This window comes from Bufo bufo, chromosome 2, assembly GCF_905171765.1.
Source record: "Bufo bufo chromosome 2, aBufBuf1.1, whole genome shotgun sequence".
NCBI classification, from domain to species: domain Eukaryota; kingdom Metazoa; phylum Chordata; class Amphibia; order Anura; family Bufonidae; genus Bufo; species Bufo bufo.
Genome location: NC_053390.1, coordinates 301,290,079 through 301,314,234, shown reverse-complemented (window position 1 = coordinate 301,314,234; position 24,156 = coordinate 301,290,079). Strand labels below are relative to the sequence as shown.

Here is a 24,156-nt window from a genome sequence, read left to right as displayed (position 1 = left end):
TAGTAATACACTCTGTTAATGGCTGTATCACACAGCACTTGCACCCCAATAACAAGCAAGGTTTGCTGGAATTGCAGAGGTATCATCTATTGCAAACCTAAAAGCAGCAGAATAATTCCTCCCTATCCTTTCCCTACACTTCTACTAATCTTTCCCTGAACTTGTAAATCTTTTTTTTTTCAGCACAATAAAGTCTTTCCTAGCACTTTCCCTAGCGCCTGCTGAGGTCTCTCCCTCCACTAAGCACACTGGAAAATGGCAACATCCAAGGTGGCTGAGGCTATTTATAGTGCTGTGACATCACAGGGGCTGGCTGTCTGCTGATTGGCTGCATGCATGGCATTGTGGGTGATCCCTCATTCCCAGAATTCTTTGCTCCATGTCCTAACATGTGCAGCTGCCATTTTAGAAAAAAATGCCATTCGTTACAACAAAGCTTGAGGAAATTCGGATTTGGTGCGAATCAAATTTTTCCTGAAATTCGTATCGAATTCCACTTCGTCAACTTCGATTCGCTCATCTCTAGTGGGTACTAACTACTGCATATTGGGATAAGCTGCCACTTTGGAAATTTTCAGACCCAGTCTTCTAGCCATCTAGGTAGTCTTTGTCGAATCACTCAGATCCTTACACTTGCCCATTTTACTGGCCTACACTAAATCAACTTAAAGACTGATTGGTCACATGGTGCCTCAGTTATGTCACCTTTTGGCAGGTGCCATTGAATGCACTCTTTAAGAAACATGTCATATCTCTTCACATCAGTGACACAGTTTCTGCACATGCCTTGGTGATAAATGGATCTCTGTGGGACTTAATGTGCAGTAATAGACAGCAGTGTCTTCCATGAGAAGATCAGTCACAGTGAGTGGAGCTGTGGAGTTTGTTTTATAATGTTTAATTGAAATCCTTTGACGAAATGTTTCCTCTACGTAGTGAAGGCCTGCATAGTCAGCCTTAGCTAAATATTCCAGGTACTGTCCAGGTCTCTGTCTGTACCAGAATATATATGGGTTTGATGATGTTTCATATGTACAGTAAAGGGTGACAGAGCGTCCTTCATGTTCTGTCAGTGAGGGGGGCATCTGTGTCACTGAGTCCTTCTTCTGACATTGTATTATATCAACTGTAAGAGAAAAAGCTGAGAAATCCAATAAACTATTCGTACAATTGCTGCAAATTACATCTCCCCGTTAGTCATTGTATATAGTTCATAACCTATAATAACTAGGTGCCTACACATTACATTTCTCACTGTCCTTATGACCCACCTGATATGAGTATGCAGAGCCACTGGCACTTGAAGAACTTCATTTTCACAGTGCTCTCAGCAGTTTTCTGTTCAGAACAGGATTTTATATACAGGAATAGGAGGGGCATTTGTGTTTCTGTATATAGTCATGTTATAAAGAGTTGCAGACAGTTTTACCAGGACAAAGTAGATAGATAGATAGACAGACAGATAGATAGATAGATAGATAGCCATTAAATAGGTCAAACATTTCTTGCCATTGTTTTCTTAACTCCTTAAGAATCACAGTAAGGATAGCTACATCTATACAGTGAGTATTGGAACACCTACGTATTACTCTTACAGGAGCTTTTATGACATCCCATTCTATCTCCTTCTTGACTGACAAGGAAGCAGGAGGGGCAAGGGTGCACTGAGTGGCTTATGCCCATCCTTGGTGCACTTAGGTTTTCATTAGAATATTAATTTAAAGTATATGTTCTCTAGAATGAAGCAATGGGTCACTGCTTATAACTGCTGCGATATATACAGAAATCCAGGATGCTCAGATAAAGTGGAGCGAAACCCTGGTCGGGCATTGTGTTGGATTTTATGTGCAAATAAACATGAATCTTGTAAGTAAATTAAGTGCTTTGGTGAAACATTTTCAGCGAATCCATGCAATGTTAATTTTCCTCCCAAGGTGGGGCAAATAAGATCTGAAGCCGCCCATGGGTTAGGAAATACCAGAGCAATACCTGTTGATAGAAGGGCATGGTTTGGGTGAACCGATATCTACCTTTGAAATGGTTAAACTGTGTGGGGTAAGCCTTGGGTGTGTCTCTGGGAACTGAAAGGTTAACCCAGACACAGGGTAAGCATGGTTGATAGCCTGTTTTGTCTATCTTAGCCATAGCTAACATAGACAGATTGTAAAATACGTACTGGGACCTGCTTATAGAGGAGTGAGTGAGGTTGGCAGTCGGACGCTCACTCCACCCGGGCTTCGGTCCTGGGCTTCAATAGTCCACAGCTGAGAGTCACATGGGTCGTTAGGGCCTAATTTAAAGCTCAGCATACAGCTAAGCAGTGTGGCCATACCAGGAGAAGCTGACTGTTGAACTACAGAAGGTATTGCATGCGCCACCCAATACTTGCCATTTGTACCCGTGGGCTGGGCAGTTGGTCCCACGTATAGTCAGGGACTGTCTTGTTGTATTAGGTACTGACTCAGCCGAGCAGAGTTTTGTTTGTTTAAGCCTATTTGTCAAGGCTATGCTTATGTTGGAATATTTGAGTGTGAAATAAAAACATTTAAATTGGACAGCTACCAAGTGTCTACCAGAGCGACCCCCCCCACCCTGTGAAGAGGAGAGGAATGACACGGTGTTACCGCATTCTGGGAGATTCGGCGTTCTATCTGTCTGTATAGCAGCCTCTTGACTGTATTGTGGCGTGGACCCAAAACTATTTATTACACACAAAGAAGAGAATTTGGATCGTCTCCATACGTGGATCCTGCAGCAAAATAGAGATACCCACCCAGGAACAATCAAGTAACTTTTTGGGATAAATTTATATTCTGTATTATATAGCAAGGGTAGACTTTTATGTAACCTTTTTATTAGGTTACATTATGTAACCATTTTATATTTATCCCTTTAGTATTTCCACCTTTTATTTTTTTCGTTTATATGATCATCTGCATGTTCCTTATTTTATATCATTATATCACATGATAGTTGGTAACATTTTTGCTAATTTGTTAACAAAAAGGAAAGCCAGTTTTATTGGGAGACATAATATAAGGTACCGTATGTAGGTTATGTTAATCAAGTGTTTTAGTTAAGGAAAGCTATAGTGTTGATGCACTGTGTCACTCAGAGCACAGAAGTACACCCCACTGTCTGATTCTGTGGCGTCAGAAATCATTAAAGGAATGACTTTTTTCTTTATGTCATGCTTGGCTGAAAACTTTGGAGCAGCCTTTACTTCTTCCGATCTTCCAAGACTTCTAAGAATGTACTTGAGGCCTTGACCAGGATACTGAACATACCAGAAAAGATATGGAGTACTGTCGGTCGTGCTGTATTCACAGTCCAGGTGGATGAGCTGTTTAGCTTCTACCATTACTGCTGGCTTTGGCTGTGTTACACTGTCCGCTGTGCAGATTCCTATAATGGAAACGAGAATGGAAATTAATTCATTCCAAAGAAAGATGAGTCAGAGCTCCCATGTTCCTGCCAATACCTGACAGAGAGGTGACAAGTAAAACCCCAAACCAAATCATCATGATAGTACAGGCGTCTTCTGACAGTTGTTTGCACCTTCTTTGTTTCAGCAAGGTTGTGATATCAGAAGCAAACATCTGCAAAGAGAAGGTGGAGCCAGATATGATGGTCATGTACTGTATACATAAGTCACAATGCTATTACCATTTCTTTGTGCCTTGTGGATCTCAAAACCCTCAAAAAATGTGGACCAAAAACACGTTCCTGTGCATGAGCCCTTAGAAACAGGAAAGCAAGTAAACTGACCCAGCTACAGGCTGAGAAAAACATCCACAGCCTACTGTAACAATATGGAAATGAAAGCATGGAAATAAAGCAAATCTATTCATTATCGGTAATGACCTAACAAAATATATTGCTAAACCATTTACTCCCCTTCCTGACCAGACACATTTTCCTTTATTTTTAGCACATGCATCTTTGAAAACCAATTCCATGTAGTTACTGCAGGTCTTTTTTTGTGAGATGGGGGTATTATCTTTATATCATTTTTCTTTTAGTATTTTGTGTTTTATTTTTTATAAAAAGAAAAATGTAAAAAAAAAGGGAAATTCGTTTTTTCAAGTTTCTTACATTTTTTTGTTAATAGCAACAAATTTTTATTTTCTTGTTTTTATGTCCCCTTTCCATAATGGTCATTTCTATATATGGGATGTATGGTTGATGGTCACTGTGGACAGGGCTAGAAGCTGCAACATGGCATATGAAGGTATTGTTGTTTTTTTTTATTATTTTTTCTTTAGTTTTTTTTCTTTTGCACTTTGTTTCCCCAATGAGGCCATGTCCGAATTTTTGAGGATGTTTAAGTTTATATTTTTTCTTTATTCCTGATTTCACCTGCAACTGGGGCTGATATAGTAGCTACAGTTCCAGGGGAAATACAGCCCCAGCCCCTGGCTATCACATGACTGCAGGGACTAGAGCAGGAAACGGCATTATTAAGGGAAAGGCAAGGACTTCTCTAAGGGGAACTTTAATGTCAATTAACGTGCAGCTGTGATCTCTTCGAGGATGATTTAAAACCATCCGGACGTATATAGTCAACGGACAGTTGGAAAGGGGTTCAAATGAAGGACTTCCAGACCATGCAATTTACCCCCCTTCCTGTCTGACCAGGCCTAATTTTGCAAATCTGACATGTTAATGGTATGGGGGGGATCTGTGGATGACACTGCTATGGGGGGGGATCTGTGGATGACACATATATAGCATATTACGAATATTCTAAAAGACGAAGTTAGAGCAATATTAAGAATATTCGTAAAATACACATATAGATTGTAATTTAGCTAATATACTGCTATAGTAATTTTTTGTACATATTTTCCAAAACTGAAGTTCAGAAGAGGCAAAAAAAATTAGACAAAAAAAAATGGATTATAGCACTATATTAGCTAAATTACAATCTATATGTGTATTTTACGAAAATTCGTAATATTGCTCTAACTTCGTCTTTTAGAATATTCATAATATTGCTCTAACTTCGTCTTTTAGAATATTACGAATATTCTAAAAGACGAAGTTAGAGCAATATTAAGAATATTCGTAAAATACACATATAGATTGTCAAGTAATGAAGAAGAAAATGATAGCGGCACTCACCCGGGTGTAGCAAAACGGTATCTTTAATCCAGGAAGGACATGTACAAAGTAACAGCAGGCTGGGGCGGATACAGGCGTGTGTGCTGAGTGATCAGCTGGCGACGGCCGTTTCGCGCACCTTGCGCTTCCTCTGGCCTCTGACCTCATCACGCTACCTGTATGCTCCCTTTATAACAGGTATCCAGCTGTCCAGAAAATCTCTGGCGCTGGAGCGAATCAGTAATCAAACTCTGAAACAATAGCTGAAACATTAAATACAAGTAACGGACATAATATCATCCCTAACAAACATAAACAATCACTGCATAGGCTAATTTAGATACGTGTCTCCTTATAGGTATACACTTAACTCATTACGGTCATTTAACCCTAGTTGTCCCATCGCATGAGTGTGAATAATCCAATCAGACTCCCTCTGCATTAGGAGGCGATCCCTATCCCCACCAGCAGGTGGAGCAGGTACATGTTCCAAGGCTACAAACTGTAGGCATTCTACATTGCCATCATGCATGTTCACCACGTGCCCAATCAATCTGGGACATCCTTTTCCTGATTTAACAGAGTTTATGTGCTCCCTAAATCTTTCACACATAGGGCGAATCGTCTTCCCTATGTAAAACCACAGGAGCACAACACCAGGTAAACTACATATTTGGTTCTGCACGTGGTGAACTGCATGAGTCCATGCTTTATGCCAGCAAAAAAGACAAACCTGCCTTTTATTATGTGTTTACAAAAAGAACAATTGCCACATCTGTGGCTACATGTTGGGGTGTTCTCAGTCAGCCAATTCTTTATTCTAGTATCCCTCAATCTACTCCTCACTAATTTATCCCTGATTGTATGACATCTTTTAAAGGTAATAAGTGGCTTATTCTCCACTACATCCTGTAATCCCTCCTCGTTTCTGAGGATCTCCCAGTTCTTGAATATGGCCTGCCTAATTATATCCGCCAAAGGACTATACTTGAAGGCAAAGGCAAATCTCTCTTTATTATTTTTTAATTCATTATCATTTTTATTTTTATTTTTCAAGCAACTCTCTCTGAGTAAATCGGCCTGCCTTGGTTAATGCCAAGTCTAGGGAGTATTCAGGGTATCCCCTCTCTAATAATCTATTCTTAAGTTCTAGGGCCTGTTGTCTATAGCCTGTCTCTGTACTATTTATGCATTTAAGCCTAATGAATTTGCCATAAGGCACTGCCCGTTTTACGCTACGTGGATGATAACTGTCATGGTGCAGCAGGGAATTAGTGGCAGTGGGCTTACGATAGCCCTCTATAGTAACCATGACATCGAGAAATTCTAATGATTCACCTCCAAAATTCATAGTGAATCTCATGTTCATGTCGTTATGGTCATTAAGGAAGTGCACAAAGTCTTCACATAACTGCCTAGGGCCCTGCCACACCATGAAAACATCATCCACGTAGCGCAAAAATAGTTTAATGTATCGAAGATACGGGTTTGAAGTGGAGTATACAAAGCGGTCTTCAGAAACGGACAAAAATAAATTAGCAAAAGTGCAAGATACCGGCGTACCCATGGCCGTACTATGGATCTGTCTGTACCACCATCCCCCAAATGTAAACAGCCTTTAACATGTACCTGCTCCACCTGCTGGTGGGGATAGGGATCGCCTCCTAATGCAGAGGGAGTCTGATTGGATTATTCGCACTATTGCGATGGGATTACTAGGGTTAAATGACCGTAATGAGTTAAGTGTATACCTATAAGGAGACACGTATCTAGATTAGCCTATGCAGTGATTGTTTATGTTTGTTAGGGATGATATTATGTCCGTTACTTGTATTTAATGTTTCAGCTATTGTTTCAGAGTTTGATTACTGATTCGCTCTAGCGCCAGAGATTTTCTGGACAGCTGGATACCTGTTATAAAGGGAGCATACAGGTAGCGTGATGAGGTCAGAGGCCAGAGGAAGCGCAAGGTGCGCGAAACGGCCGTCGCCAGCTGATCACTCAGCACACACGCCTGTATCCGCCCCAGCCTGCTGTTACTTTGTACATGTCCTTCCTGGATTAAAGATACTGTTTTGCTACACCCGGGTGAGTGCCGCTATCATTTTCTTCTTCATTATTTGATTTTCATCGTGAACTTTCTTGCTGATAGCAGAGCACCACTGAAGGGTGCTTCTTGACTGAGCTACGCAGTTCCCACCTCTGAGTTGGCTGGAGACGCTTGCAGTGCCGCCTCACCTCTCTATATGTATTGACACTTATAGATTGTAATTTAGCTAATACAGGGAGTGCAGAATTATTAGGCAAGTTGTATTTTTGAGGATTAATTTTATTATTGAACAACAACCATGTTCTCAATGAACCCAAAAAACTGATTAATATCAAAGCTGAATATTTTTGGAAGTAGTTTTTAGTTTGTTTTTAGTTTTAGCTATTTTAGGGGGATATCTGTGTGCGCAGGTGACTATTACTGTGCATAATTAGGCAACTTAACAAAAAACAAATATATACCCATTTCAATTATTTATTTTTACCAGTGAAACCAATATAACATCTCAACATTCACAAATATACATTTCTGACATTCAAAAACAAAACAAAAACAAATCAGTGACCAATATAGCCACCTTTCTTTGCAAGGACACTCAAAATCCTGCCATCCATGGATTCTGTCAGTGTTTTGATCTGTTCACCATCAACATTGCGTGCAGCAGCAACCACAGCCTCCCAGACACTGTTCAGAGAGGTGTACTGTTTTCCCTCCTTGTAAATCTCACATTTGATGATGGACCACAGGTTCTCAATAGGGTTCAGATCAGGTGAACAAGGAAGCCATGTCATTAGATTTTCTTCTTTTATACCCTTTCTTGCCAGCCACGCTGTAGAGTACTTGGACGCGTGTGATGGAGCATTGTCCTGCATGAAAATCATGTTTTTCTTGAAGGATGCAGACTTCTTCCTGTACCACTGCTTGAAGAAGGTGTCTTCCAGAAACTGGCAGTAGGACTGGGAGTTGAGCTTGACTCCCTCCTCAACCCGAAAAGGCCCCACAAGCTCATCTTTGATGATACCAGCCCAAACCAGTACTCCACCTCCACCTTGCTGGCGTCTGAGTCGGACTGGAGCTCTCTGCCCTTTACCAATCCAGCCACGGGCCCATCCATCTGGCCCATCAAGACTCACTCTCATTTCATCAGTCCATAAAACCTTAGAAAAATCAGTCTTGAGATATTTCTTGGCCCAGTATTGACGTTTCAGCTTGTGTGTCTTGTTCAGTGGTGGTCGTCTTTCAGCCTTTCTTACCTTGGCCATGTCTCTGAGTATTGCACACCTTGTGCTTTTGGTCACTCCAGTGATGTTGCAGCTCTGAAATATGGCCAAACTGGTGGCAAGTGGCATCTTGGCAGCTGCACGCTTGACTTTTCTCAGTTCATGGGCAGTTATTTTGTGCCTTGGTTTTTCCACACGCTTCTTGCGACCCTGTTGACTATTTTGAATGAAACGCTTGATTGTTCGATGATCACGCTTCAGAAGCTTTGCAATTTTAAGAGTGCTGCATCCCTCTGCAAGATATCTCACTATTTTTGACTTTTCTGAGCCTGTCAAGTCCTTCTTTTGACCCATTTTGCCAAAGGAAAGGAAGTTGCCTAATAATTATGCACACCTGATATAGGGTGTTGATGTCATTAGACCACACCCCTTCTCATTACGGAGATGCACATCACCTAATATGCTTAATTGGTAGTAGGCTTTCGAGCCTATACAGCTTGGAGTAAAACAACATGCATACAGATAATGATGTGGTCAAAATACTCATTTGCCTAATAATTCTGCACTCCCTGTATACTGCTATAGTAATTTTTTTAATAGTGTACATATTTTCCAAAACTGAAGTTCAGAAGAGGCCAAAAAAATTAGACAAAAAAAAAAAGGACTATAGCACTATATTAGCTAAATTACAATCTATATGTGTATTTTGCGAAAATTCGTAATATTGCTCTAACTTCGTCTTTTAGAATATTACGAATATTGTAAAAGACGAAGTTAGAGCAATATTACGAATTTTCGTAAAATACACATATTAGCCTAGCCATAGTCAATTAGTCGAACGTTGCCTTATACGGTCAAAAAAACAATCGCAATACGCGATTAATTAAATCGCATATTATTCGCGATAAATGGAATAATGATGAATATTCGATTTTGACGAATATAAGACGAATATTCAATCGAATATTCGCGAAATATCGCAAAATCTAATATGGCACCTCCCGCTTATCACTATAGCCTATGTGCGGTCACAGAGTCCCGGCTATCAGAGAGGTTGGACCTTTTTCCTATAGTCTGCAAGCACGGCCACTGCTGATGGATTACAGGGTGGTCGTAACCATGTTGTAATTGCCTTGTACTAACTTCCTCTACATAATAAATGCTTTTTGCTGAAGTGACAAAACCCCTTTAATTAAGTATCATGAACTCCATGAACCAATTTTGCATCCTACCCACCATTTTCTAAGTTTATATGATTTTTTTTTTATCTCCATACATGTGTCTATGACGGACCTGCACAAGAACATATACTGTATGAGCAGCTGTTAAGCAAGTAGAGCAGCTCAGAAGCATTTTGCTATGAGTACAGTCCCTACCTGTATTGAAGGTCAGGTAAAGGATGGATATCAAAAATAGCACACATACCAAATCAAAAAGGATAGAGAAGGTAGGCAATGATTTAAGAAAAGGGAAGAAAGCAAAAGAGTAGCAACGCTATATATATATATATTTATTTTAACCATTTCCTGACGCAGTGATTTTCCATTTTTGACTTTTTGTTTTTCACTCCCTGCCTTCCCGGAGCCATAACTTTTTTTTATTTTTCCATGCACATGGCCATATGAGGACTTGTTTTTTGCAGAACAATTTGGACGTTCTATTTTAGGAATCATCTCATTATGTCTGTTTAGTTCAGACTCTCTTGCCCTTAAGTTTTCCCTCAGTTAAGATGATGGATTGTGTCTCAGCTGGGTGCCATCTTACTTCCTGTTTCAGATATAAACCTCTCAAGCCTGTTCTCATTGCTTGAGTATTGTGTTTTAGCTCTTGCTTGTGCAGTCCTCTCGCCTGGAATTAGTTCTCTGGTTTGTTCCTTCTCCTTGCGGTTTACCCTGCCGCCTGGACACCTGCCAACCGCTCGCTGGGATTCCCCCTGACCTCGTCTCGATCCCTGCCTTCATCTGCATTCCTGCTACCTCCTGTTCAAGACTCTGGTGCCTCCTGTGTTTAGGCCTTGTCCCTGCCATTGGATTCCAGCAGTATTCCACTTGTATCATTCTAATGGCATCATTTAATATTGAATAAAATGTAGCGGGTGTGACAAACTCCCCTCTTTTGAGGTTGCCACGAGTGCTTGGAGAGGACTACTTGCCAGCCTCTTACCATGTGATTATGGTCCCATGTTGAATGCACCGGTTTTGTGCAGAAAAGTCATGAGTACAGCCAGGCCAAAGAGACTTGTACTAACTTTTGAATTCCTGGTCTAATTCGTGCCATTTTGGGATGTGTTAAAGGGAACCTGTCACCAGGGTTTTTGGTATAGAGCTGAAGACATGGGTTGCTAGATGGCCACTAGCACATCCACAATACCCAGTCCCCATAGCTCTGTGTGCCTTTATTGTGTAAAAAAAACCCGATTTGATACATATGCAAATTAACCTGAGATGAGTCAGAGCTTGAAAATATGACTCTTCTCTGGTCACACAAGTAAGATATGACTATTTTATGTTAATTTGCATATGTATCAAATCGTTTTTTTTTACACAATAAAAGCACACAGAGCTATGGGGACTGGGTATTGTGGATGTGCTAGTGGCCATCTAGCAACCCATGTCCTCAGCTCTATACCCAAAATCCCGGTGACAAGTTCCCTTTAAATGTCTATGTGTATTGTAAAGGGTGGGACATTGTATGTTTGAGTAAGTGATGTCTGTTCCATTGTCTCTCTGTGTGTATTAGCGGTTGTCCTCTGTCCTGGAGACAACCGAGTTGTAATTCGATTGTCTCTCAGGACAGAGGGCAATGTGTATTCTCCTGCCTGTGTTGATTATGTTAACCATGGTGTGCCATGATTATATCACAGGCAGAGGGGAGGAGTCTATGTGGGTTGTAACCTTTGTGTTATGGGTTAATGTATGTTTGTTGTGGGTGTCTCCCTTGCATGGGAGCAGGGGATAAAAGCAATTGTATTTTTTCAATGTGAGGCCTTCCAGTAAAGTATTTCTAGCATTCAGCTTGGGCTAATGTATAGACTTATTTGGCGATACCGGCGATACCAGCGATACTAGCGATAATAGCGATTTATTGCTCTGTGAATTATTTGGCTGTGCTATTTCAAGGGGAGAAGGGAATACTAGACGGTGACACGGATGATACCGTCACAACTGGTGGCAGCAGTGGGATGGCATCCTAGTGCGAGGAGAAGCAGCTCAGAGACACCGCTAACGTGTGGACTTACAAATTGAGGGCAACGCTAACACTCGTGCAGCGCCCCTGGGAGCAGAGGTATCCAGCGACTTGGAGCAGACAAGTATAGAAGGCTCTGAAGATGACTGGCTGGCCGAGGTGAGGCAGCGAGTGGCCCAGTATGGAGATAATGTGTCCATGGATATATTCCAGGCCATCTGGAACCAGGTCACAGCCAAGCGACACGCAAGGATGGAACGAGAATTCCGACTGGCGAAAGAGAGAGAAATTGCCCAGCGGAAGGAGTGTTACAGCAGCCGAGCAGAGTCTGCATCTGAGGAGGTAAGCAGTCTCCCCCTGAGGCGGCCAGAGGAACCCGAAGTAGAAGTCCTCATAGACTGGTCCTGTGAGGAACCACAACAGGCAGGTGGAGACTGGACCGAGGTCTCTCCACCGGGATGCTGAGCAGCTGGCCCAGACCGTCAGCAGCAGCCGGAGTTGCCAGGTGTGGATGCAGGTGGTCCTTACTCGCAAATGTTGAGGGACCTCACAGACTGGTCCTGGGAAGACCCACAGATGGCAGGTGGAGATGGGACCGAGATCTCTCCGCCGGCCCTACAGGGATGCTGGGCAGCCGGCCCAGATCTCCAACTCCAGATGGGGGTAATACAGGGAGATAAGTGTGTCGTCCTCCCTCCCCAGCGGCAGTGTACTTTTAAGGGAGAGGAGACAACCGGTCTCTCTCCCCAACCACAGGGGGACAGCACCCCTAACTCCAATGATGCAGATGGGACCGCAGTCTCTGCACCAGGCCTACCGGGATGCTGGACGGCCGGTACAGAGTCCCCACCAACCCCGCAGGAATGCCAGGAGGAGGAGGTAAGCGATCCCTCCTGTCCACAGCTGATACGCAACAAGGTCCTGGGGGTAGGATTCCCTGACCCCATCCCAGCGGAAGAACTGGCATCTGGGCAAAGCGCAGTTGGCCTTTGCCCTCCTCTATCCTCTTCTCCAAAGGCTGACTCCACACAGGCTTCCCCAGCGGAAGAGCTGGCATCGGGGCAGAGCACAGTTGGCCTCTGCCCTCCCCTATCCTCTTCTCCAGAGCCGGACTTCCCACAGGCTACCCCAGCGGAAGAGCTGGCATCTGGGCAGAGCGCAGTCGGCCTCTGCCCACCAAGTACCTACAGCTCCAAGCTAGAGAACCACAAGGAAGCAAGGAGTAGCAGATGCCCACTCAACAGCTGGGGACATACAGAACAGAGCCAGGCCCCAAAATTAAACAGGTCCAGTATTGGGTTGTGGGTGGACTGCCAGACTAACTCAGGTACCGACCGGCGTGAGGTCAGGTATCTGGTTAGTCTTCCCTGGGAGGGGGAGATGTGTGGCGAAACCAACCTCGCCACTGGGTTTTGGAGGGGCCTGGTTGCCAGCCTCTTGCCCCAGGTTTATGGCCCATACTAACTTTGAAGGAGAAGACAGACCGGCTGCACAGCTTAAATCTGTGGAACTGTTTTGGGCAGAAAAGCCATGCTTGCGGTCGGCCAAATGTGACTTCCATGGAATTCGGGAACCCCTGCTCGGATCTGGGTGATTTGATATGTTGTTCACCCAGATCAGAGCTATCCATCGATATATACATTATGGAGATATGTGGGGTTTTGAGGTGTGTGACAGAACCATCTGTCTTTGGAATTGTAGTGTATGTTATGTGAGGGTACCCAGATAGCTAATTTTATTTGTGTGCCATTCACCTAATAATATGCACTCAGACTTGAGCTATCTGGGGATATGTTAAATGTCTGTGTTTACTGTAAGGGTTGTGACATTGTATGTTTAAATGGTGATTTCTGTCCTGTTGTCCCCACATGTGTATTGGCGATTTCCCTTTGTCCTGAGAGATAATTGAATTACTCCTCGGGTGTCTCCAGGGCAGAGAGGAGGAAACCATGATGCATTGTGGGGATGTATTGTGTCTGTGTATCCTGAATTGCTGCATATCTGTCCTGTGTCACAGTCCTCCATCTGGTCCCCTAGGGGAGTGTCCACCAGATGGGGACCTGCATAAATACGGGCGGGTAGCCCTCAATAAAGAGTTCCTGTTTTATCCTTCATCATGTTGAGGCTGGTGTTTGGGTAACTGATCGACACTGGGGGATTGCTATACGCTGAAGATTTGCTATACTCCCCTGGCTATAACTACTAGCTCTTGTAAGAGCTGTTCCTGCTCTCTGGACTTAGGAGAGGTTGACTCACTGGAGCCTGGAGCCTTGTCGTAGGTCCAGGGTGGGTAGGTGACGGCGAGACCTCAACCAAGCTTCGGCGGTTTGTGGGGTCTGCAGTGCTTACGGTGTCAAGCGGAGTGCTTGGAGACCTCGGGAAGCACTAGGAGCAACTATCGACTGAGGTACCCGGTCGGGGTACTAGGAGCTCCGTTACAGTGGGAAGCTGGAAAGAAATTCCAAATGGGGTGGAATTGGAAACAAAAACTTAATTCCGCCACAGTTTTATGGATTTTATTTTTACAACATTCACTATGCAGTAAAACTGACTTGTGCTCTTCATTCTCCAGGTCAGTATGATTATTGTGATGCCACATTTGTATTTTTTTTTAAGCTTTAATACTGGAAAACAAAAAAATTCTAACTTATGAAAAATTGATTTTTTTCTTTTGATTGCCTTACTCTGACCCTCCATTGCTTTTTTTATAGTTACGTATGTCTATGGAGATGTGTGAGGGCTATTTTTTTTTGCAGGATGGTAGTTTTTGATGTGCATGACTTTTGACTGAGGTGTATATGACGTTTAAATCACTTTTTATTCAATTTCTTTAGGTAAAGTGATGAAAAAATTGCAAATTGGCCATTTTTGTTCTCTTATGTGTATGCCATTCACCGCATGGGATAGCTTTTTTTTATATTTTAATAGTACAGGCGTTTTTACACCTGGCGATTCCCATGATATAATATTTTTTTTTTATTGTTTATTTTGATTTTGGGGAAAGGAGGGTGATTTGTGTGCATATTTATATATACAGTACAGACCAAAAGTTTGGACACACCTTCTCATTCAAAGAGTTTTCTTTATTTTCATGACTATGAAGGCATCAAAACTATGAATTAACACATGTGGAATTATATACATAACAAACAAGTGTGAAACAACAGAAAATATGTCATATTCTAGGTTCTTCAAAGTAGCCACCTTTTGCTTTGATTACTGCTTTGCACACTCTTGGCATTCTCTTGATGAGCTTCAAGAGGTAGTCCCCTGAAATGGTTTTCACTTCACAGGTGTGCCCTGTCAGGTTTAATAAGTGGGATTTTTTGCCTTATAAATGGGGTTGGGACCATCAGTTGCGTTGAGGAGAAGTTGAAGCCAGGTGGATACACAGCTGATAGTCCTACTGAATAGACTGTTAGAATTTGTATTATGGCAAGAAAAAAGCAGCTAAGTAAAGAAAAACGAGTGGCCATCATTACTTTAAGAAATGAAGGTCAGTGAGTCAGCCGAAAAATTGGGAAAACTTTGAAAGTAAGGGCTATTTGACCATGAAGGAGAGTGATGGGGTGCTGCGCCAGATGACCTGGCCTCCACAGTCACCGGACCTGAACCCAATGGAGATGGTTTGGGGTGAGCTGGACCGCAGAGTGAAGGCAAAACAAGTGCTAAGCATCTCTGGGAACTCCTTCAAGACTGTTGGAAGACCATTTCAGGGGACTACCTCTTGAAGCTCATCAAGAGAATGCCAAGTGTGTGCAAAGCAGTAATCAAAGCAAAAGGTGGCTACTTTGAAGAACCTAGAATATGACATATTTTCAGTTGTTTAACACATGTGTTAATTCATAGTTTTGATGCCTTCATAGTCATGAAAATAAAGAAAACTCTTTGAATGAGAAGGTGTGTCCAAACTTTTGGTCTGTACTGTATATAATATTTTTTTTTAAACATTTTTTCTCCTTTTTTAAAGTCTCCAAGTGGACCACAACATACGATCATCAGATTGCAATTTGTATAGAGTAATGGAATTTTCTCCATTATCCTTTACAGAAGTTTCTATATTACAATTCAGTACAGTCACCTGCTGGCATGAATTGTAATATACAAGTAATGATCCTGGAAGCCTAGTACAGGATCAGGCTCATTATATATATATGGAACACCTTCCCTGTGGAAGACGTTCCTGCCTGCGAAGCACGCGCTTCCAGGTTTCCGGCCTCTCAGATGCAGTGGTCACATTTGACCATGACATCTGAGGGATTAAATGTCAGTGATCAACATTACCGCCGATCAGACATTAGTCGTGGGTGTCTGCTGTATGAAGTAGCATGCGCCCGGTAGATATGGCACTCATTCCGCTCTGGAGCAGGCACCATCTTTAAAGACCTGACATCCACAGTGGTTGTCGGGAAGGGGATCATCACATATAGTAACAATGTTATTTAAGGTGTGCTCTGTAAAAATAGTGGGGGAGATTTATCAAACTGGTGTAAAGTAGAACTGGCTTAGTTGCCCATAGCAACCAATCAGATTCTACCTTTCATTTTCCACAGCTCCACCTTCAAAAATGAAAGGTGGAATCTGATTGGCTGCAATTAGCAACTAAGCCAGTTCTACTGTACTCCAGTTTGATAAATCTCCCCCACTATGTCTAAGCATGAGACAGGCCATGGCTGGTTAATTGTCTCTGACCAGCCCTTTCTGGACCCATACCCTATTTCCAAAAGTTTTCTAGTTAGTCTAGCTGTAGAAAGGGAGGAGGAAGGGAGCAGTCTCCATGTGTTTCTGTCTTCCAGGCTCCAGCTTCAAGCCCTAGAGACTTCCACAAGCCCCAGGAGATTAAAAAAAAGGAAGATCTGGAGGAGGATTTGCATGACTACAGTATGAGAGTCATAAAGGTAACCCAGCATAAAACATTTCAGACAATGCTGCTGGAGAGGGGTAACCTAATAAGATACCCTCTACACTTCATATTAGTGGACACTATATCCACAATTGCCAGATTGCAGTTGCTAGCCAGAGATCCCAGTTCCAGAGATTTTAGCAAGCAAAAGAGTAATCAGAGGGCCACTGCTGATAACTACTTGCTTAGCTCATGCATGGACAACTTCTATTTTGTACACAGTAAAGAAAGACTTTTATTTTTCTACTTCTAGCCTGATCCCTTATACCATCTTTCCACTGGAACAATCCCCAGGGAGCAACGAACTGAGGGAGTACACTGTGACACATCATCCCATCAGGGCCACTACCACTCCCATCCTCAGCACAGACTCTTCAGGGGCTTGCTTCACTTACTCATTTAACCAATGTTGCTCTAATAATGGAAAGAACTTGTTTATGCATTGGTCTACCAATATTATTTTTGGGTCACTTGGTATAAAGAATCAGATGATTGTATATTAACCACTTCATGACTACCCATAGACTATAAACGTACTATGGGTGGTTGTTTATCTCTAAATGGACGTTTTAGAACATCCAATCAGAGATGGCATCTGCACTATGTGACAAAACCCCTGCTTTAGGAATGCCCAGACTCTTGTATTTCGTCTGCTGTTCATGTAGTTAACCCTATTTTGCCCTTTAAATGTACACAAACCACCTCATCTGCCTGTGACGCAGTTAGCGAACACAATGGATATTAGTGAATATAATGGATATTGCCTGTGATGCAATCCACAAACACAATAAATATTGCCTGTGATACATTTAGCAAACACAATGGTCTTGGTCATCGACCACATAGAACTATGACCGGCCCCTTTATCCAATTATCTCCAGGATAGGGAGTGTGTTATATCTTACTGTATATTGATTGCTCACTGTATTTTGTGTGCCTGTTCCCCACAAGGGCCACTTGGGAGTAACCCTTGCTGGAGGACTTGATAAAAGGCTGAGCTGTGGCCATCAATAAAGGAGATCATTTTTACCCCCTTCCTGAAGTCCTGGATCCTGTTTGTGGGGGATTGTGAGCTATATATTCACAACACCTTCGGTATTACTTGGCTTTCGGGAGATGCTGTACGGATTTACTCAGCTGGAGGGTAAAATATCTGTAACACTGGTGGCAAGCAGCAGTATTTTCTCCTAAATGGATCTATTGAACCATAAAAAAAAAAATCCCCAATTAAGTAATTTAGAAAAATTTTAAAAATAGAAAAAATAAATAAAATAGACATTTTTGGTATTGCCGCGTCCGTGACAGCTGTCTCTATAAATATATCACATGATCCACCCTGTTCGATAAACACCATAAAAAAAATATAAAAACTGTGTCAAAAAAAGCCATTTTTGTAATCTTACATCACAAAAAGGGCAACACCAAGTGATCAAAAAAGCATATGTCCCACAAAATGGTAACAATAAAACTGTTACCTTATCCCGCAAAAAATTAGCTCCTAAATAAGAAAATCACTCAAAAAAAAAAAAATATATAGTTCTCAGAACATGGAAACATTAAAACATAATTGTTTTGTTTCAAAAATCCTATTATTGTGTTAAAGTGAAATAAATAAAAAAAGTATAAATATTAGATATCACCGCATACAAAACAACCAGCTCTACAAAAATATATGACCTAACCCTTCAGGAGAACACCGTAAAAAAAAGAAAAAAAAAAGGTGTAAAAAAAAGCCATTTTTTGTCACCTTACATCACAAAAATTGCAACACAAGTGATCAAAAAGGCATATGCCCCCCAAAATGCTACCAATCAAACCGTCACCTCATCCTGCAAAAAAATCAGACCCTACCTGAGACAATCAGTCGAAAAATAAAAAAAAATATGACTCTCAGACAATGGAGAATCTAAAATATGATTATAATTTTTTGCTTCAAAACTGCTATTATTGAGCTAAAGTGAAATAAATAAAATAAAATAGACATATTAGGTATTTCTGCATCCATAACAACCTGCTCTATAAAAATATCACATGAACTAAACCCTCAGGTGAACACCGTAAAAAAGAAAATGTAAAAACAGTGCCAAAAAGCCCCTAATTTTTTCACCTTACATCACAAAAATTGCAACACTAAGCGATCAAAAAGGCGTATGCCACTGAAGAATAGTACCAATTAAACCGTCGCCTCATCCGGCAAAAAATGAGACCCTAACTAAGACAATAGGTCAAAAAATAAAAAAGCTATGGCTTTCAAACTATGGAGACACTAAAACATTATTTTTTTGGTTTAAAAAATTCTATTATTGTGTAAAACCTAAATAAATAAGAAAAAGTATACATATTAGGTATTGCCACATGCGTAACAATCTGATCTATAAAAATGTCACATGACCTAACCCCTCAGGTGAACGCTGTAAAAATAAATAAATAAAAACTGCGCCAAAATTTGCAATTTTTTGGTCACTTTGCGCCATAAAGTGTAATAACGAATGATCACAAAATAATATGTACCCAAAAATTGTACCAATAAAAACATCAACTATTCCTGCAAAAAAACAAGCCCCTGCATAAGACGATCAGCAGAAAAATAAAAAAAGGCGGTCAAAAAATGGAGACACAAAAACATAATTTTTTCAAAAACTCTTTATTATGTAAATCTGAAAACAAACAAAGTTGACATATTTGATATCATTGCATCCGTAACAACCTGCTCTATAAAAATAGCACATGATCTAACGTGTCAGATGAATGTTGTAAAACATAAAAAATAAAAACGGGGCCAAAACAGCCATTTTTTGGTTACCTTGCCTCACAAAAAAACGTAATATAGAGCAATTAAATATGTAACCCAAAATAGTACCAATAAAACTGGCACCTTATCCCCTAGTTTCCAAAATGGGGTCACTTTTTGGGAGTTTCTTCTGTAAGGTGCATCTGGGAGGCTTCAAATGGGACATGGCATCTAAAAACCAGTCCAGCAAAATCTGCCTTCCAAAAACCCTATGGCATTTCTTTTCTTCTGCGGCCTGCCGTGTGTCTTTACATCAGTTTACAAACACATGTGGGGTGTTTCTGAAAAACCGCAGAATCAGGCTAATAAATATTGAGTTTTGTTTGGCTGTTAACCCTTGATGTGTTAAAGAAAAAAATGGATTAAAATTGAAAATCTGCCAAAAAAGTGAAATTTGAAATTTCATCTCCATTTTTCTTTAATTCTTATGGAACAACTAAAGGGTTAACAAAGTTTGCAAAATCAGTTTTGAGTAACTTAAGGGGTGTAGTTTCTACAATGGGGTCAATTATGGGGCGTTTCTGTAGCTGGCCAGCTAAGACCTGTCCTAGGTTGCTAACATAGCTTATATGTTTATACAGCTAGACCTGCCAATAACCTTAATACAGTTTCTATGTTTGTGTGTTAAAGACAAAAGCAGAGTTATTTACAGTGACTTCATGTTTGGATGTCATATAACTGTTATATATAATGTGTTCACAGAAGCAGAAAAGATAATATGCCTTTTAAGATTAATTATATGGATGTGAGGTAAGCTCAATGACAAAGCAGAAACAACAGAAAGCATCGAGTTAAACTATTGTTGCTGGGCAGGAGTCTAGACCAATCAGAGCCAGCCTCACACACAGCAAGAGTCTTGGCCAATCACAGCCAGCCTCACACACAGCCTATGTGGGAAATCCCCCTAGCAGGAGTTGCTAGAAATTATTATTCACCAGAAAGAGAAGCTGAACAGACATTCACTCCACTAAGAGCTGTGTTTTATGAGAGCAGAGAGGTCAAAATAGGTATTTAAAACATAGTAACATAGTACATAAGGCCGAAAAAAGACATTTGTCTATCCAGTTCGGCCTGTTATCCTGCAAGTTGATCCAGAGGAAGGCAAAAAAAAAACTGTGAGGTAGAAGCCAATTTTCCCCACTTTAGGGGAATAAAAAATTCCTTCCCTACTTCAATCAGGCAATCAGACTAACTCCCTGGATCAACGACCCCTCTCTAGTAGCTATAGCCTGTAATATTATTACGCTCCAAAAATACATCCAGGCCCCTCTTGAATTCCCAGAAAAAGGTGTCAAGACAGCATTGTATGTGGCAGACAATAGATGTCTAACCCCCATGCCTCTATTTAAGCTTGGCTTCTCCATTTTTACGTAGATGGCCTCCTTCTTAGCACACCTTGTTTGTACCAATCGGCCTCCTTAACCAAAACACGTACCTGACTGTCTTCAAAGGTGTGACCTGTTTCTTTTAGATGTAAGCCAAGCTTAAATAGAGGCGGGGGGAGGGGGGGGTTAGACATCTATTGTCTGCCACATACAATGCTGTCTTGACACCTTTTTCTGGGAAGTCTTTATCACCTACTGACTCCAATTAGGATAATGGAATTAACACCTTTGACCCCATGCTTGGTATAATGACCTCAGACCCCATGCTGGGTATAATTACCAGATGTTGATTCAGTTACATATTTATTCCCAGAGAATTATTGTACAGTCACTCAGAATTGAGAAAGCTCGTTGGAAGAATGAGTGAAACGTTTTCAAGAAATCTACAGTACGTCCAGTTGCCTTGATTTATTCTTTACAGATACTTCTACAAGATCATTAATAAATATATTGAAGAGAATAGGGCCCAATACTGACCCCTGAGGCACCACACTAGTGACAGTGACCCAATCTGAGTGTGTACCGTTAATAACCACCCTCTGTTTTCTATAATTGAGCCAGTTACTTACCCACATACAGACGTTTTCTCCCAGTCCGAGCATTCTCATTTTATATACTAACCTTTTATGTGGTACAGTGTCAAATGCTTTGGAGAAGTCCAGATATACGACATCCATTGATTCTCCGCTGTCAAGTGTAGAACTTACCTCCTCATAGAAACTGATTAAATTAGTTTGGCATGACCGATCCCTCATGAAGCCATGCTGATATGGTGTTATTTGCTTATTTCCGTTGAGATGCTCTAAGATAGCATCTCTCAGAAAACCCTCAAACAGTTTACCCACAACAGATGTTAAACTTACCGGCCTATAGTTTCCAGGCTCTGTTTTTGGACCCTTTTTGAATATTGGCACAACATTTTCCATGCGCCAATCCTGTGGGACATTCCCTGTCAGTATAGAGTCCGCAAATATCAGAAATAAGGGTCTGGCTATGACATTACTTAATTCCCTTAGGATACGGGGGTGTATGCCATCCGGTCCTGGCGATTTGTCTATATTAATCTTTTTAAGTCGCTGATGTACTTCTTCCTGGGTCAGACAGGACACTTTTAATGGGGAATTTATTTTTACATTCTGCATGTCAACTGACAGTTTATTTTCCTCAGTGAATACATTGGAGAAAAAAATATTTAACAGCTTTGCTTTCTCCTCGTCGCTCTCTGAGACTCCCCCCTCATTACTCTTAAAAGGGCCGACACCTTCAGATTTATACTTTTTAACATTTATATAATTGAAGAACATTTTAGGGTTAGTTTTACTCTCTTTGGCAATTAATCTCTCGGTCTCTAGTTTGGGCGCTTTTATTTGTTTTTTACATGTTCTATTTTTTTCCTTATAGTTTTTCAGTGCTTCCGCGCTACCCTCCTGTTTTAGTGATTTATATGCTTTATTTTTGTCATTTATTGCTTTCTTTACAGTTCTATTTATCCACATTGGTTTCTTTTTGTTCCTTAACCTTTTATTCCCATACGGCATGTACCTCTCAAAATGAGATTTTAGGATGCTTTTAAAGATATCCCATTTTGTGGCTGTATTTTTATTTTTGAGGACTTTGTCCCAGTTAGTTAGGCCTTTGGCCTCTCTTAGTTGGCTAAATTTAGCTTTTTTGAAGTTTGGTATTTTTGTTCCTCCCTGTAGAAACGCTCTTTTTAATGATAATTGGAAGGTTATTACTTTATGGTCACTATTCCCCAGGTTTCCCCCAACCTGCACGTCTGTTTTTCTGTCAGGCCTATTGGTTAATACTAAGTCCAGTGTGGCCGTCCCTCTAGTCGGGTCCTGAACCAGTTGGGAGAGGTAATTGTCTTTGGTTATTGCCAAGAACCTGTTTCCTTTATGAGATATACAAGTTTCAGTTTCCCAGTCTATATCTGGGTAGTTGAAGTCCCCCATAATAACCACCTCATTATGATTTGCCACCTCGTCTATCTCGTTTAGTAGTAGATTTTCTGTGGACTCTGGTATATTACGTGGTTTATATTAAACTCCTATTAGTAATTTATTGTTGTTTTTAGCTCCATGTATCTCTACCCACAGCGACTCTACATGTTCATGTCCCTCACTTATATCTTCACTGAGTGTGGGCTTTAGACAAGACTTTACATAAAGGCAAACCTCTCCCCCTCTCCGGTTTTCACGATCCTTTCTAAACAGACTGTAACCTTGTACATTAACTGCCCAGTCATAGATATCATCCAGCCATGTCTCAGTTATTCCCACTATGTCATTGATCTCCTCACATATCACTAATTCCAGCTCCCCAGTTTTATTAGTCAGGCTTCTGGCATTAGTATACATACATTTGAGAGGTTTATGTATATTTTTTACCCTACACCTTTCCTTCTGAACTGTTCTAGTCCCTCCTTCCATTCCTCCCCCAGTCCCACTACCTTGCCCCCGGTCTCTATCTGCCCTATCTTTCCCTACTATAATGTAATTTCCCTTCCCCCCAGTCCCTAGTTTAAACACTCCTCCAACCTTCTAGCCATCTTTCTCCCCAGCACAGTTGCCCCTTCCCCATTGAGGTGCAGCCCGTCCCTATGATAGAGCCTGTAGCCGACAGAGAAGTCAGCCCAGTTCTCCAGGAACCCAAACCCCTCCTTCCTACACCAGTTCTTGAGCCACTTGTTAATCTCGCTAATCTCCCGCTGCCTTTCTTGTGTGGCTCGTGGTACAGGCAGTATTTCAGAAAATACTACCTTTGAGGTCCTTGCCCTAAGCTTTTGACCTAAATCCCTGAAATCATTTTTAAGGACTCTCCACCTACCTCTAACTTTGTTATTGGTTCCGATATGGACCATGACCGCTGGATCTTCTCCAGCCCCTCCCAGTAATCTGTCAACCCGATCCGCGATGTGTCGAACTCTAGCGCCAGGAAGACAGCACACTGTTTGGCGATCACGGTCTTTTTGACAGATTTCCCTATCTGTTCCTCTAATAATGGAGTCTCCCACTACCAGCACCTGTCTGGCCTGCCCTTCTCTCCTGGTTCCCTGCTTACTGGAGCTGACATTCCCTTGACTAGCAGAGGAAGTGTCCGGCTGCAGCAGTGCCATCCCTGGACTGACATCCCCCTCATCTGCCAAACGTGCAAACTTGTTGGGGTGTGTCAGATCAGGGCTAGCCTCCCTGGCACTCTTCCCTCTACTCCGCTTTCTAACTGTTACCCAGCTAGCTACCTCATTTTCCTCAGCCTCCTCTCTGTCACCCTGCCCCTCATCTACCCCAAAGAGTGCTTGCTCGGTGAGAAGCAAACTCTTTTGCAAACTGTCATTGGCTCTCAGTGTTGCAATTTGCCCATTTAGAGACTCGATTTGCGATTGCAAACGGGTAATTTGCTCACATCTTGAACAAAGATATACACCCTCGAACGGCTGTTCCAGGACTGCATACATCATGCAAGATGTGCACTGGACTGCGTTGTCAATTGTGCAACACATACTAAATGGGGATTAC

The 24,156-nt window shown here is 41.6% G+C and overlaps 1 gene segment (V, D, J or C); it reads right to left on the bottom strand.

Moving 5' to 3' along the window:
* Positions 1-3,076: 3,076 nt before the first annotated feature.
* Positions 3,077-6,472, bottom strand: LOC120990838. The segment is given in 2 exon segments: positions 3,077-3,405; positions 6,394-6,472. Coding segments are annotated over 2 exon segments (408 nt in total).
* Positions 6,473-24,156: the final 17,684 nt, after the last annotated feature.